The sequence below is a fragment of the Aptenodytes patagonicus genome, chromosome 2, assembly GCF_965638725.1.
Source record: "Aptenodytes patagonicus chromosome 2, bAptPat1.pri.cur, whole genome shotgun sequence".
In the NCBI taxonomy this organism is placed as follows: domain Eukaryota; kingdom Metazoa; phylum Chordata; class Aves; order Sphenisciformes; family Spheniscidae; genus Aptenodytes; species Aptenodytes patagonicus.
In genome coordinates, this window is record NC_134950.1 from 109019852 (window position 1) to 109035543 (window position 15692).

Genomic DNA, 15692 nt, shown 5'->3' on the forward strand with positions numbered 1-15692 from the left:
GTCTCAAATGGAAATATAAAGTAAGTTTTAAACTGGCTCCCTCTCCACACGGAAATCTTCAATTGGTGTTGAAGGAGTTTAATGCTTTGTACTGCAGAAAGAAACATAAAATCCTGGGTACTAAGGTGGAGGTCTGAAGTGATTTCTAAGTGAAGAGGGTTATGTGTGAGCAAAATCAATTCCTCTCTTTACTACAGATCTGGGAAGAGCTCATCGAAGCGTGCCACAACACTGAGGGCTCTGCCCTCAACAGGGAGAGGCATATTTCCATTCCCTTCCCAAGGCGCAGTCAGCTGCAGGCCGTCATTCAACAACTATTTGATAGCTGGTAAAATATTTACCAACTAATTGATAAACCAGGGCTGTTGCCATGGTGTATCTGAAATATGCCAGTATCTTTTCCCAGTCCATCATTCACTTCTTACAGGGGAATATATATATATCCACTCTAATATATCCCCCTGTGTGTTTCTGGGAGAAGGTAAAGAAGGTAGCTGTATGAATCTCTTATTTTTCACAAGCAAGATCTAGTGCTTAAAGACTCTGGTTTTTTCAGGCAGCTACTTAGAAGACTGAAACAGATTTTTTTGTTGCTGGTGAGGTTTTTTTTGTTGTTGTTGGGGTTGTTTTTTTTTTTTTTAATAGGTGAGGAGTGAAAAAATCATGCAGTTTACTAATTGCATGTGTACCTCCTCCAGCCTATCCTTTCTGGCAGATAATGTTCTGACACTTCCAGATACTTGCTGGGAGAAAAAGAAAGCATTGCAATAGGAAAGGTAAAAGTGCAGCTCATTTTCTATTTTCCACTGTGTAGTTTTGGGGTTAAAAACTCCAGGAACTTAGAAAAATAGAGGGGCTTTTTGTTTGTTTGTTTTAATAGTGGTGTTTTACAGAACCTTTGGTGTGAAGAAGGCAAGTCATGAGAATATGGGAATGGTCTCTTAGGTCTGGCTGGTATAGCACTGAACTGCCACTACTCAAAAGAAAAAAAGTTGTTTTCATCTCCTTAAAAAGGTAAAGCACAGATCTTATTATTGGCAATGACCACCAGCAGCACTTCTCGGAGGGATGCTGTAGTGCTGTCCTCCACACTGGTGTCAGTACCGCTCCTGCAGGGAGTTCCCCTGCATCGTTCAGATCTGCAGAGTCACACAGCTCCCGGGGCGAAACTCTGGTCTACCGGGACCTGCTAGCAACCGCTTGCTGGGTATTTACTGGGACACTATGCCCCCCCTTATCTTTTTTTTAATACAGTAGTTGCATTACTGAAATAAAATGTAATACAGTTTCTTATAGCACAGATGGTGAGGGAAGGTCTCCTGTTTTCAGTTCTCTTCCCTGAGGATCCTTCCTTTGACGTTAAAATAAGACCATCTTACTTTGCCTCCATTTGCCCCAAAAGTACCCTCTTAATGTCAGAGAATGAATTCACCTCTCCAGACAGGGTATTCAGGTTCAAAATCTTTTATGAACTCCTCATCGAAGCAGTGAGTAAGCCACAGCAGCCTTAGAGGTTATGTGAAACACCCTTTCATGTAGACAAAAAAAGGGTACTCCTGAGGTTACATTTCAAAAAGCGCACGAGAGGACTCAGAAGCATTATAATCAACCAGTCCAGCTGCAAAGCAATGCCGTTTAAGAAGACTACTTACACTGTAACCAGTGCAGACATCTGTGACACATACAAGGTATAAATGTACTAATCAGGATATAATTATCATTGGCTTGCCTTGAACCTGAATATAAGTGCAACCAACAGTAGTATACCTGTATTTCATAGCATTGTGATGGCATAACTAGATACAACTTTTATAAGTATATAAGCAATGCAATCACCAAAGGGACAAACAAAATAGTAGAAGGCACCCAAGCAACAAAAATCTGGCAGGCAGCAGACAAGGTAAGCACAAGTGACTGCAAATAGACAAGACATCATCCAAAGATGGAAGAATGGCAAGAAAAAGAAAAAAAGACAAATGGTGTTGGTGGGGAGGCAATAGAATAAAAGCGTGAGGCATAGACAAGGAAAATTGGAGAAGGAGGAAGACAGCCCACTTTGATCTTGAATTCTCTCCTTCAGGAGTTCTCAAGCCTGACTTTGGCAACTGAGAACCATCAAAGACTGTAACCAACAATGCTAACTTTGCAGCATCAGCTCTGGGGTACTGTACACGTACAGCTAACTTTGAATTGATTGGTAAAGACCAAGAGTTTTGTATACGTAATGATGATGATCAACATTATGTAAGATTCAACCATTAGCAAGAAGTGAGCTGCTAATCAATAAATTCAGTAATGTTTAATTTTACAGCGTAAAACTGACCTAATTTGTCAGTCTTCTAAACACTCCCATCACAGCCATCTCTGATTCCCTCACTGACATAAATGCTTTCAGTTGCAACAGCTTAGTCACTAGGAAGCGGTCCTTGCAAATATTAGAGTCAGCTCAATGGGAGATAGACTGAACCCCAAGAGAAGGAACTTACCAGTGGATGAGGGAGCGGAGGAGGTGCTAAGGGAGTTTACTCCTTTGCCACATGAGTACATGGTACAAACCAAGGCAGCTCTGTGGCATCACTTGTTAAGTCTGCACCTTGCTTAGTGCAAGGGTGGCACGAAGTAAACCTCTTTGACACTGTTTTTGGTGTGAAAGCAAGGCACTTGGAGAAAAAGTAGCTATAAGCAGTATGATAAAACAACACCAATCAGACAAGGCCTTGGCAGAGAAGAATAGCAAATGAGAATGCACTTTAATAACAACCAGTATAAATGAGGGCACTTGCACAACAGTCTGTTACTGAACAAGATCAAGAAATAGAACTGAGCCTTAGTCAATAACCTCTGAGGAGGAATGCTCATATGATAGGAACAGATACACATTTTTTTAAGTTTACATCACACTTTCTTTCTGTATTTCCATGCTATTACCCAAAAAATCTATTGCATTAAAAGTAATCCATCTTACTATCAGGAAAATATAAATGTGTAAAAGTTACCATGCAAAATAAGTACTCCTATTCACCCAAAATATAATACAGTACAAAAAGAATGACTACTCATTTGAAAAAAGTTGTCTGCCTCCCAGCACTACTATTCTAAGCCATTTATTGATTCACCATTATCTTCTGAGAAGACTATTAAGTCTTCCTAGTGGGCCTCTTCTGCATAAATGACAAATCTTCACTGTACTGCTTGTTGTTTTTTTCTCTAAGACCTGACTGCAATTGCACGTCACTGTATTTCCACTAAGTATTTTCTGCTTTAAATTATTTCATGGGCTACGTCAATCCTACCTAACGTTGTCATGCCTTTGAATGTAAATCTTGTGGAAAATCCTTTCAGGAGGCTTCAGGAAATCTTCCTTCATTTCCATTGCAACATTCCTGGGCAAAAGACTCATCAAGAGACGTTCCTAGAAGAAAATGTACAACATCAGTTTTGTGGTATAGTGTGTGACCATTATTCAAAAGTTTTAAACTAGCAAACTAGACAATCTTTTCCTAATCTAGTCTGCTCCCTGAGAATTTCCACTGCATAAATAATATGAACCATTTCTCTCAAATTTCTGCAGCCTGTGTGGGTGTCTTTTTTAAGTCATCTGCACTAACAAAAAAAAAAAATCAAAAAACTATACAGAAAGGGAAAAGCCAGCTTCAAGAGCAGATAATTGTCCATAATTTTCATTAACATCACAATGCTAATAATAACAACTTACTTTATTGTTAGTAGCATTTATCTGTCTGGGAAAGACTTCCCAGGATCATTTGCTATCCTTTTGTGTGTCCTGTTTCTGAATCTAATGAAAGTGTTATGTTACAAGGACTATGACAGCTGGTTATTAAACAGCAAGAGTGGATAATAGATTTATCCACAGTCTGAACCAGCAGAACAGTAATAAAGGTACAGTTTTAATGGCATCTTATCCAGTGTGGCAATGTCTGTTCCAGCCAGCTCAGTAATGGAATGCATCAGTACAAACCCCTGGTTAAACACATCTCTTCTTGCTATATCCACAGAGAAATTTTTAGCATGGGTCACTGACCTGCATAAAAGGGACCTCTAACATTTTGGATCTTGTCAGTATCGACTATAAAGGCCTATGTAGTCTTTCCACATATTCTGGCCCATTCACAGGTACCACCTGGAAAACTTGCAGCAGGTGTTCTTAGGTGTTGTAAGGTGTCCTTAGATACCTACTTAAGTTTTGTTTTCATACAGAAAACACTTGCCATTTAAAATGCAGTTCCAAGCTTATCCATTAGACCTGCTAGCTTCAGTCATAGCAACAGTCTGAATGAATTCACATAACCACATCCGATCTGATTCAGGAATCCCAGGTTTCAGAGAACACGGGGAAAGGCTCGAGCAAGGAAGATGTACCCTTGGTGGAAGAGGATCAGGTCAGGGAATACTTAAGCAAACTGGACATACATAAGTCCATGTACACGTCCTGATGGGATGCACCCACAAGCACTGAGGGAGCTGGCAGACGTCACTGCAAGGCCACTCTCAATAATCTTTGATCAAACATGGTGACTGGGAGAAGTGCCTGAAAGCTGGAGGAAAGACAATGTCACTCCTATCTTCAAGAAGGGCAAGAAGGAGGACCCAGGGAACTACAGGCCAGTCAGTTTCACCTTGACTCCTGGAAAAGTGATGCAGCAGCTCATCCTGGAAACCAGGGCGGTTGGACCAGCTGACCTCCGGAGTTCCCCTCCTACCTCAACTATTCTGTGATTCTGTTATCTGATGATCGACAGCCACCATAATGGCAGCTGCGAGACATCACAGAAGTGCAGATCTTGGCCAAACCACATCCTCCTTTTATTTAAATGACATTAAATAAATAAGGAGCAACAATTAACACTGAGAAGAGGGTATCAGCACAGACGAGTGCTTTGTGTTGCTCACATGCACACATTCACCAGCCAAAACCACCAAATAACATTCAAAGTGTTTCTAATTTTACCATTTCTTCTGGAAGAAGACACATTGAATATTTATGTCACCAAGGAATAAGTTAAACTTTGCAGAACTGCCCTGGTACTTACTTTAGACTAAAGTTCCTTCATATGTTTGTGGCAGTTCATGTGAACTTAAGGCTAAGGATCACTAACTATTAACTATTTCCTATTGTTCTCATATGAATACTAAGAATATTGCAAAGAATATGATGGAATTAAACATTTGTTAACAGTTTATGCATATATCAATTTCAGATTAACCAAACAGTCTCACATCTTGGTAGAAAATGGTTAATTACTATAATTTTTATGTTAATTTAATTAAGTATGCTTATATCTCCACAGCAGAATTATACTTGGGTAACCCAAAATTTGGGTTAAAATCCAAACCAAATAGTTTTGTCAACAATGGATCTTATGAAGCTCTGTTTCCCACTACTTTTGTCTTGCAGTTGATTTACTGTTTTAACTGAAATATACTGAGGTTGCAAAATGAGCTGACCACCTATCAGACAATGGAGAATCCACACAAGAGAGAAGTTTGGACTGATGGTTAAATTCTCTGGTGCTTAAGATGGTATAAACTCCAAAGGATGCTGGAATTTCGTAAGTATTATCCTGGATGCCAATTTTATGATGTCTGATAAGGACTAAATGTTCACTGTAGCTTCTCTTTAAGTAAGCATATTAAACAAGATCTTTGCCATTTTGCTGAAATGGATAAGTAAATTCCAAAGCTGCTATGGAGAAAGAGTGGGATTTCAGCTTCTGTTTCCTAGAAAGTCAGACTAAAACAAACAGATAAATAACCAAGCAAAAATTATACTGACAGACTCTCACAGAGACCAACACTGACTGAATAGTTCTTCTATGGCCTGTAAACACAATTACAATACAAGATGTGAATAAAAAACTCACAGGTAACTTCTTCAGTGCATGGCAAATAGCACAGAAGCCAGGGAAGTAATAACAATCATTACTGTGAAGGTAGCACTGGAGAGCTGCAGGATGCAGCACTTGACAGTGTTGAAACCTGCAGATGTCAGATGTGTTAAGGGAGGCTACAAAAATGGTGATTCCTATACGCATTAGCTTGACTATTACAAGACCTGAATGGAGCTTATGAAAATCCTATATCAAATTGTTGTGGCTTGCTTTTTTCATTAGAAATTAAAAAAAAAAAAAAAAAAAAAAAAAAGATGGATTACTGAGGAAGAATTGTAGAGTCTTTACAAAGAGGGTTAGCAGCCTCAGACTCACCAAGCGAGGAAGGACTCAATTATGGCTTTCTCAAAGGGCAACCACTTCTGACCTTTCAGGCCAAGAAGGGAAGTGGCATCGCGGCTGTAAAGAATTGTCACTGCAGGAGAGACTGGAAAATGTAAGAAACAACCCCACAATGGAAAGTATTGAAGCACTGAAAATAAATGAAAGACAGCATCTAGCTCTCTAGAAAAAATATAAGAAAAGTCTCTTTTATTTTGGGCAAAATCTCATCTGTCAAGCAAAGCAGTATTGCCCTTCAGGTCAGCCTAAGGAATGATCAAGGACTCACAGGTTTGGAGCTGCAAGAGTGAATTCATGTATGCCAAATACAGCTGTTGGAAGGTTTGGGAAAGGGCTCCACCTGGATCTCTATTCAGCAAGTCCTACCATCGTTGTCTGATTTTTTTTCATTTGCTCCTGTACGGCTGATCTGATTATAAAAATAATCTGAAAACCAGATTAAAAGGAAAACTAGATGTGCATGGCTGCATAGTGCATTTAATGGAACAAGTGACAGCACTGAAGCAAGGCCAGTCACATTTGTGGTGACATTCACGCTTGAGTGGTTGTTGCCTCTGACGGGGACGGGTGGTGACAGAAAAAAATTGAGAGAGTGAGACAGGGAGCACTAATCAATTAGCAACAACTTTGACTAGAATAAAACAACACTCATGCTGCAGACCTTACTGGTGACAAATGATGTTGTATTGAGGTAGCCTCAACATCTGGCATATTCCAAAACACAGGGCCTAGTAGAGAGAAAAATGTTTCCACATTTTCACCTTTCTCACTCATCCACAATGCTGTTTAGGCTTATTACAACTGATTTGTACCCAGAAAAGTAAATCTTGGCCCGGTGACCAACTTATGCTATTTTAGGAATTTGTACTCTCTTCTTCTCCTGCTGTAAATCTTAACTTAGCATTAACATGGTTGAAAGTGAAATTGCATGCTGAAAAAAAAGATTCTTTTCAGAGATTGTAATTGTCTGTCAATGATTTTGCATTCCCTGCACAAATCTCACTAAGAAAAGAAAATGACAGTGGAGGACCTGTATCTCCTTCATTCACAGCATTTTTCATTAAATTTGTATTTTAAATTGCCAGTCCTAGCCTGGGATCTGGAATGCCAAACTGGGCTGCCTCTGCCAACTGTCTTATCCTCATTAATGAGGAATTTCTGCACCATTAATGAAGACTTAGTTAATTTTGAAAAGGACACTCAATTTAGAAAAATATCCAGATTTCTTTCTCCCACAGAAATGAAGCAGTACTAGAAATAAGAGAAGGAACAAACATTCATCTGGCTCCAAGGCAAGTCAAAATGTGCATACCAAGCCAATTAGGAATTGCTCAGTGTTACCTTGGCACTATTCAACAACTAGCACCATTATGCACATGACAAAGAAGGAAAATATGCAAAGGCAAAGAAATGGGGGAAAAAAAAAAGTTTCCCATTGTTAATGGCCAAAAAGACTCTATATTACTACTTGTTTGGAACATTCTCAACCCTAACTACAAGTACAAGCTCCTGTACTGCAATTCTCACTCCAAGTTGGACCTGGGGAAAAACTTTAATAGTCTTGCAGTTATTCAGGACATGGCTAGACAAAGCCGCAGTTGACCAGACCTGGTGTTGCTGGCAGTCCTGCTTTGAGGGGGTGGTTGGACTGGATGGTCTCCAGAGGTCCCTTCTGACTGTTGTGTACCAAGAGGGACAACAGCACAAGGATCAGGAGTGGAGGGCGCCTGTGGCTTCCTCGGGAGGCCTGAAGGCATCCTGCCACCTTACCACACACAAGTGTGGCTTCTAAAATAGCAGGGGAGCTCAAGGCTCAGCACCCTCTAGCAGTAGTGTGATTTCTCTTTCCTGAGAGGGGAAGCGGAAAAAAGCAAGCAGACAACAGAGACTGTTGAAGCAAGTTTCCATCATCTGCACGCTCTGTTCTGCCCCTACGCTCTCTTCAGCTTTCTCCAATTTGGAGGCTTCTCAGCACAACTCCCTCTCCCATTCCCATAGCTGGCCTGGACAGCTTTTCCCACCCACAACCCAGCTCTGCTTTTATGGGAGTCCCCAGTGCATGTTCCTAATCATTTCTTGCGCCTGTCTCCAAATGAAGATGCCCTTCCCCTCCCATTTTGAATATCTTTCTTCTTTTACTGCTTCTTCCAAATGCTTATGACTTTCTCAAAGTCCCTTTGAAATTTTCACCTTGATTTATAATCATTTCATGCAGCTCCCCAAACAATACTACCCAGTCCAATACCACATTCTATTCCTATTGTGCAAAATGATTTATTTTGACATCTGTATGGGAAATGACTGTGATACATTTTCAAATTCCTTCAGCAAATTGTAAATCATTTATGAACCCACTCTCCCTTCATCAGAAAAGAAGACTGAAATGCAGAAAACGTCTTAATGTTCCCAGCCAGCATCCTCTCCTTTCTTTCCTATTGCCTGCTGTGCAGTTGGATGACCCCTCACAACTTTCTACCTATAAACTGGATGCACTTGCTGTGCTTCTCCATGCTAAATTGTATTCCTGTAGATTATCATATGAGATAAACAGAAAACAAAATGGAAATCTCATTTATATTCAGTGCAGACTAATTTATCAAAGGAAACCGTTGTTGCCATTTTTTCTGAGATACAGAAGCGAAGCAATCAGAGGAACTGTAGCATTGCCTCAAAGCTGCAGGCTCTCATGTTTCTCTGGTTCTTTGAATCTCATTGCTCCTTGTCCTCTCATGCTACTGTATATGCACATTTAGTGGAATTCATTTGGAGAATGAAGTTACAGTCTGGACCTGCTGAAGGGCCCTGCAGAAAAATTTACTGCTTTGCATGTTTTTCAGTCCCATAAGAAGATGACTGTAATGGATGCAACTCAGTCTCTTTAGTCAGCTTTGTTGGGTGCCACCTGAACTGCCTTACAGCCAGCCTGCTGGCACTGCTGCCCTCACCTGCCAGGGAGCCTGGGCCCTACGCCTGGCTTGGCAGAGAGCTCTGTCTTGTGGAACTTGCTCAAAATGGGACTCAGAGGTTCCCAACCTTATGCTAGGGAAAGCAGTAACTCTGGATGGCGCTCCAGATCCTGGTCCTTTCTCACACTCCCTGGCACTGAACCACATTATTCAGCATAGATTGCATGCCCGTGGTCCACTGCTTTCTGCATTTTCATAAGGACTTTAAAAAGAAAGAAAGAAAGAAAAAAGAAGCAATGTAACAATAACAGGTTTGGCACCTTTGTTTCCTGGCTGATAAAATATGAATATTTTTGTTTGTTATAGTAACACTCCAGCAGTGATGGCAAATAGGAGAAGGAGCTCACAAAAGAAAGGAGCATTTTGATCATCTACTCTACAAGGTTTTTTACAATACAAAACATGAAGTCTAACCCACCAATTTTTGCAGTCTACCACAGATCTTCTTTTGTTATCACTCTACTTACATGGAAAGTGCCACCATATTTAAAAAGCATTTTTTTCCTGGAGAAGACAAGCATCAGACATGCACATAAAATATTAATAAGACTGTTTCAAAGTCAACTCATCTATATAATTTTGAGATTCAGCTTCTACTTAGCTGGGACTCCAAAGTACATCCTAAATATTACCACCTGCTACCTAATTATACCTTGATAAGTTCACTCTTGCATAATTTTAAAAGCTACTGCTTAGTGGGTTTATGGTCTCTGTCATCCCTGTATTACACTGCACAGCCATTTTAATTCCCTGTAAGGAAAAGAAAAAAAAAGAGAGAGAAAAGAAGCCTAGTGCTATGCATGGAAGAACAACTTTGTGTAAAACTACTAGGATTCATTTATACTTCCTGTATGCTGGAAAACAAAGACAGCAGATTTCATTAGTGAATTATTTTAAATTAAACTATGCTATGCCCTTTCTTTCTACTAAGTACAAGAAAAAGCACCGTTAAAGATGGTGATTTTTTAAAAGCCACAAGGTGGCAATGTTTCAGAACGTTCCTGAGATTTCTTGAAAAATTGTATTTATCAGTAAGTCATTATTACAATCATAATCGTAAAAGACCATCCATAAAGCTGCCATCTAATGCACAGATTTTGAGTAGTAAGAGGATGGCTAACAACATACAGTTATGGTAGATGATCAATATACTATGTACGAACTGCAAGATGGATTCAGGATGAGTAGACCTGTACCAGACCAATTTGACATCTTTCTATGGTTAACTTATTTTTGTTTAAATAAAGGAAATACAGGATATATCATCAGCATAGTCTTTAATAAGGCATTGATAGGTTCCACATGGAAGATTATTAGTTACAATGGAGAAGGTAAGACTTTGTGAAAGAATTAGGGGAGGGTGAAGTCTTGGCTAAAACAGAGAGAGCAATGGGCAGTATGGAGTGCAGAAGCATCGGGCTGGAGAGGGGGCATAAAGAGACCATAAAACGGCTCGAAGGTACAAAGTTCACAGGATAGCATACAAGAAATGGAATGATAATGAGAAAAACTCAGCAGTACATTGTGCCTTTTAGGTACCATCCACAAAAAACACATGAGATAAAATGAGTTGGAAACCTCTGCATGTAGAAAAGCCCCAGATACCCACTGACCACTGAATGACTGTGGTGTATTTATGTGACGCTACCCTAAAAAGGCAAGTGTGATTCCAGAATGGACTGGAAGATTGCTAGTAGGACAACTTGAGATCACCTCCACAAATCTTGTTCAAACAGGAACAAGAGTACAGAAATGAACAGGGATGTAGAGGATGAACAGGGAAACTAGAAGTATAAAAAGCATAGCCTGTTTTCCTGGTTGCCCTCATACCTACTAAATCAGAATGCTCTAGAAATATATCAGTAAGGATTAATCTTCAGAAAGGCAAGCTAACAGCGTTGACACCAGATATAAACTGGCAATGAATAAATGACTGCAGCATCAGCCTACCATTCATCTTTTTACTTTCACCCCATATCCTTAGTATTCACTCTCTGAAACATAACTGGCAAAATTCAATGTATCCACAAAACCATCACAGAAAACTTGACAGGAAAAGGATGATACTCATTTCAGTTAATGGAAATCTTCCTACTGTAAGCAAACTTGAGCAAGAAGAAGCTAAATTCACGCAACCAAACTTTATACTTAAGGCATCTTTATTTGCCTCACTGTAGTGCAGGCAAGTAGCCATACAGATATAATCAGACCATTCTCTAGAGCAGATAATTTGAAACCCTCCTTATGCTTGGCTGGGAAGAAGGAATAGCATTTCTGCAGTACATTGCTAGGGACAGGTATTTCTCGACTCCAGCAGTGATTATCTCTTCAAAGTGACCCCTTCAAACTAGGTGTGGAACACCGCATTGTTTGTCTCTTCTGCTTGGTGAAGGCAGAAAGAGACGGAGGAAAACAAGACAAGGCAAGGAAAAAAAACAAAGCAGTGGCAAAACTCTTTGCCTTTCTGCAATGAACACGGGGAAGGAAAAGACAGGTCTGAAAACTTCGCTGGGTGCAACCCAGTGACAGAATGATCAGCAATTATGGAATCACGTCCTTAAAACACACATTTCAAATATACCCCAACTCAGCGCTCTTCTCTTGAGGAACTGGAGTTAGGAGGTAAAGCATATAGTCTCAACACAAACTACTTATTTTAGTCTTGGTCACTGTTCTGTTCAAAAGATGTATGGGTCAGCAAAGACATGCTACCAACCATGGAAACATTTAGAGAAGGTTAGTGGGTATGGGAAGAAAGCATAAGGAGGGTTTATGGTATACTTGAAAATATCTGCTAGGAAAACAAAAAAAAAGTCAAATGGGAGTTTTTGAAGTTTTTCTTATTTATTAAATGTTAGTTTAATAAATGTCCTTGTTTCTAGCTATCAAACTCCAGTAGGATTTTAATAAGCAGGTTCTTGTGGGTATATCAATGAAGATGAGACTATTTTTTGCACAGAACAGCCACTGAACATACCGTTCTAAATCTTCCTATGTGAAAAGAAAACATTTTGCCCATTCTCTTGCAGAGTCAGGGAGGCCAGGTTTCATCTTTCAGTGAAATGATCCCCTCATAGCAGCACTGACAGTATGCATATGTCTTGAGTATATATGTTAAAAACAAAAAGACACACTTAAAGCACAAGTTCCAAAAATTTAATTTCTTTATAAAAAGGCTTTTCTGATTGTCCTGGTTTCGGCAGGGATAGAGTTAATTTCCTTTCTAGTAGCTGGTACAGTGCTGTGTTTTGGATTTAGGATGAGAACAAAGTTGATAATGCACCGATGTTTTAGTTGTTGCTAGGTAATGCTTACACTAGCCAAGGACTTTTTAGTTTTCCATGCTCTACCGACTGAGAAGGCTGGAGGTGCCCAAGAAGCTGGGAGGGGGCACAGCCAAACTGGCCAAAGGGACATTCCATACCATGTGACGTCATGCTCAGTACCTAAACTGGGGAAAGCTGGCCGGGGGGGCCGCTGCTCGGGGACTGGCTGGGCATCGGTCGGCAGGTGGTGAGCAATTGCACTGTGCATCACTTGCTTTGTGTATTATTATTATTATTATTATCATTATCATTTTATTTCAATTATTAAACTGTTTTTATCTCAACCCACGATTTTTTCTCACTTGTGCTCTTCCAATTCTCTCCCCCATCCCACCGGGAGGGGAGGGGAGTGAGCGAGCGGCTGCGTGGTGCTTAGTTGCCGACTGAGGTTAAACCATGACACTGATTCAAATGAAGAGGGGCCTTAAAAATGATCAGAAAGAGTACCAATCATTTGCCAATGCTGTGATCAGAGGGAACACAGAAGTGCCAATGCAATTCATAGGCAGGCCTGCAGCCGAGACACATGTGAGCTCAGGTTTGCTAGAGGCTGAAGCACCGCACAGAGCGATGTGTTCCACTATGAACAGGACTTGGACAACAATCCTGTCATTGTATCTCTCTCTCTTCTTTTCTTCTGAAGATGCTAGGAAGATGGCATCACAAGCAGCATCAGCTTCACCGACGCTACCCCCTTCCAGGGTAAATGGAAGAGCAGAGCTTCACTGCTTACCCCTGCTGTACTAAGTTTCCTCTACAGTTACAGGTTCACCTCTTTCCGGTCCACAGCCATGTCTGGTTCGTTCCACCAATGTAACACTGAATACTTGGGCTAGGCACGTATGTATTCCTCGGGAAGTGAAAGTCACAGAGTTCGATCTTCAGCAAGGTAGATGCATCCCCCTCTTCTGCCTTCACTAATCCTCCAGTCCCCAGCTAGCGGGATTTTTCTCAAAGAACGTGCTACATGTTACAGCTCAAGATGGTACTGGGACTGTGGCACTCTGCTTTTCCTCTGCCCCATGAGATATGACATGCTCCCTCATCACACTCCTTCTCCAAAACCCAGATATCTCCACCAGCCCCACATAGATACGTGGCAAACCTGCTGTGGTCTGCTCTGGCACCTTGCTGAGAAATGGGGCCAGCGCAGGGGAGCAGGGGGAGAAAGGCCACAGACGTCTCCAGTCCTCTTTCCTTGCTGCTGGAGCGGACACTCTGCAGCTGAGGGTCCAGGATGGGGGAAGAATCAGAGGAACATTAAGGACACGCTGCTGCACTAGTACTGGTGCTTCACAACTTTGCTATTATCTGATACAGCACACATTTAGAGCTGCAGTAGCCACTCAATATCAGTACATGCCCTTTCTTATTACAGTTTTTTGCCTGTGGTGAAACAAGCAAGAACTCTTCAGTAAAGATAAACTTTTTGATTGCTAGTGATAGAAACTGAGCTCAGTAGTGGGTGTAAGCAGACTAAGGATTTTAAAAAACCAGGAACCTCAAGTCAAAAGCAATAATTTTAGAACCTAAAACTTATTAAGTGGTAAGCAGTTAGCATTTCCTTTTTCAAAAACCACAGATGCCTTTAGTATAGCAATATGAAAGCAAATCACAGCACAAAACAGTAAAATGAAATAGATGCCAAAATCTCCAGAGATTAAGATAGAATACTTTGCTTTGAAAAATCTAGAATTTTTCTAATCTAGATTAGAAAAATCTAAAAGCCTTTGTCCTTTGCTACTTGCCCTCATTTTGTCTTCACAGAGCAGGGAAGAGAGCCTAACCCATCAACAGAAAATCTCATTGCCTTGCAAAGAGAAAAAACAAGGACCAACCACAAACATGGTAAGGAAGCAATGAGTGTATTCACTCACTTAAAATAACAAGTGTGACTCAGATTTAGTTCCTTATTACCTTGTCAAACTGGGAAATTCCTAAGCAAATGTGCCTGAAGGGAAGCTAAACTCCAAATGAAATCAGTTTATATTGAAGAGGTAACAGGGAACAGACACCTTGGAAAGAATTTAAATTACATGACAGATGGAAGTTCACTCTAGAATGGCAAACCCGAAAAAAAAAATTACCTTAGAATGTATTTTTCTTGCCAGTTAATGGGATGTGGTCTAGCTCTTTTCCTTCACAGAAGGTTGACCAAGAGGAACAGGCAAAACGTCTATGAGAGTACGTGTGTGCAAACAGCGTATACTGTCGCACACTGGAATGAAAGCGAAGTGCCCAGCTCAGTATCCTGTTCATGGAGATAATCTGTGCTTAAGCAGTAACGTAGCAACTCTGGAACCATTTGGCAAACTGCACATGTGGCTAGGCCAGCTGCTGTAATGTGAAGCACGAAAGTGGCAGAGCTGCTGGTCTGTGGTGGAACCGCCTTGTGTTTGAAGAGTGGCACAGGAAAAGTTGTGTCAAGCTTGTGTTAAAGCATTAGCTAGCTTTTTGTTGTAATTAAGACACTTCTAGAAGTGAAAACAGTTCTGTGGACAACAATAAAAATACATGTACGAGAACTTTCCTAATGACATTTTAAAGCTCCCTATGAAGTCCTACTGCTGAGGGAATCATTCCTGAGGTTGCATTACTTTATACTGTGGCATCCTACCAAAATACATAAAAACATTGCATGAGTGTCCACACAGCACTGCTGTCATGGATATTGCTCTAAATTTAGAAATCAGCCATAAGAAAGTACTTTTAAAGTATTTGTCTTACTATTTCACTTAAGGATCTGATGCACTACAGCCAGTGTTCTTACCTATGATAATTTGCCTTAGCAACTGTTATCCATGATGTTATCTGTTGAAAACTGTATAGTAGTGTATTTTTAATCATCTAATGACAGGTTTGTATGCTCTTATTTATCCCTCCTCCTCCATTCTCTCTAATGGAAAATACACGGAGCAAGTAGGAAAAATAAACTGAATAATTCACAAAGACTCAAACAATACCAGTATATTTAATTGACAGTTGTTTGAAGCAGAACATATTTGAAATTTCCCAGTATTTATTTCAAAACTCCGAACAGCCAAAGCATCAACAGGTTTTAGAATGATACAACTACTATTTTTTAACTTATCTATTTATGTTTGTCTACTCTACTCAATGTAAGCCAGCATCCATTACAACATGTAAGA

General features: G+C 40.3%; 1 protein-coding gene across 2 annotated transcripts in view; it reads right to left on the minus strand.

Moving 5' to 3' along the window:
* The window catches only part of ADCY1 (adenylate cyclase 1), a 164954-nt gene that overhangs the window by 95991 nt on the left and 53271 nt on the right, over positions 1–15692 (minus strand). For both annotated transcript variants that reach the window (XM_076330729.1, XM_076330728.1), the window contains exon 3: positions 3294–3412. In XM_076330729.1, the coding sequence (XP_076186844.1) occupies positions 3294–3412 (119 nt within the window). The remainder of the gene's footprint in view (positions 1–3293; positions 3413–15692) is intronic.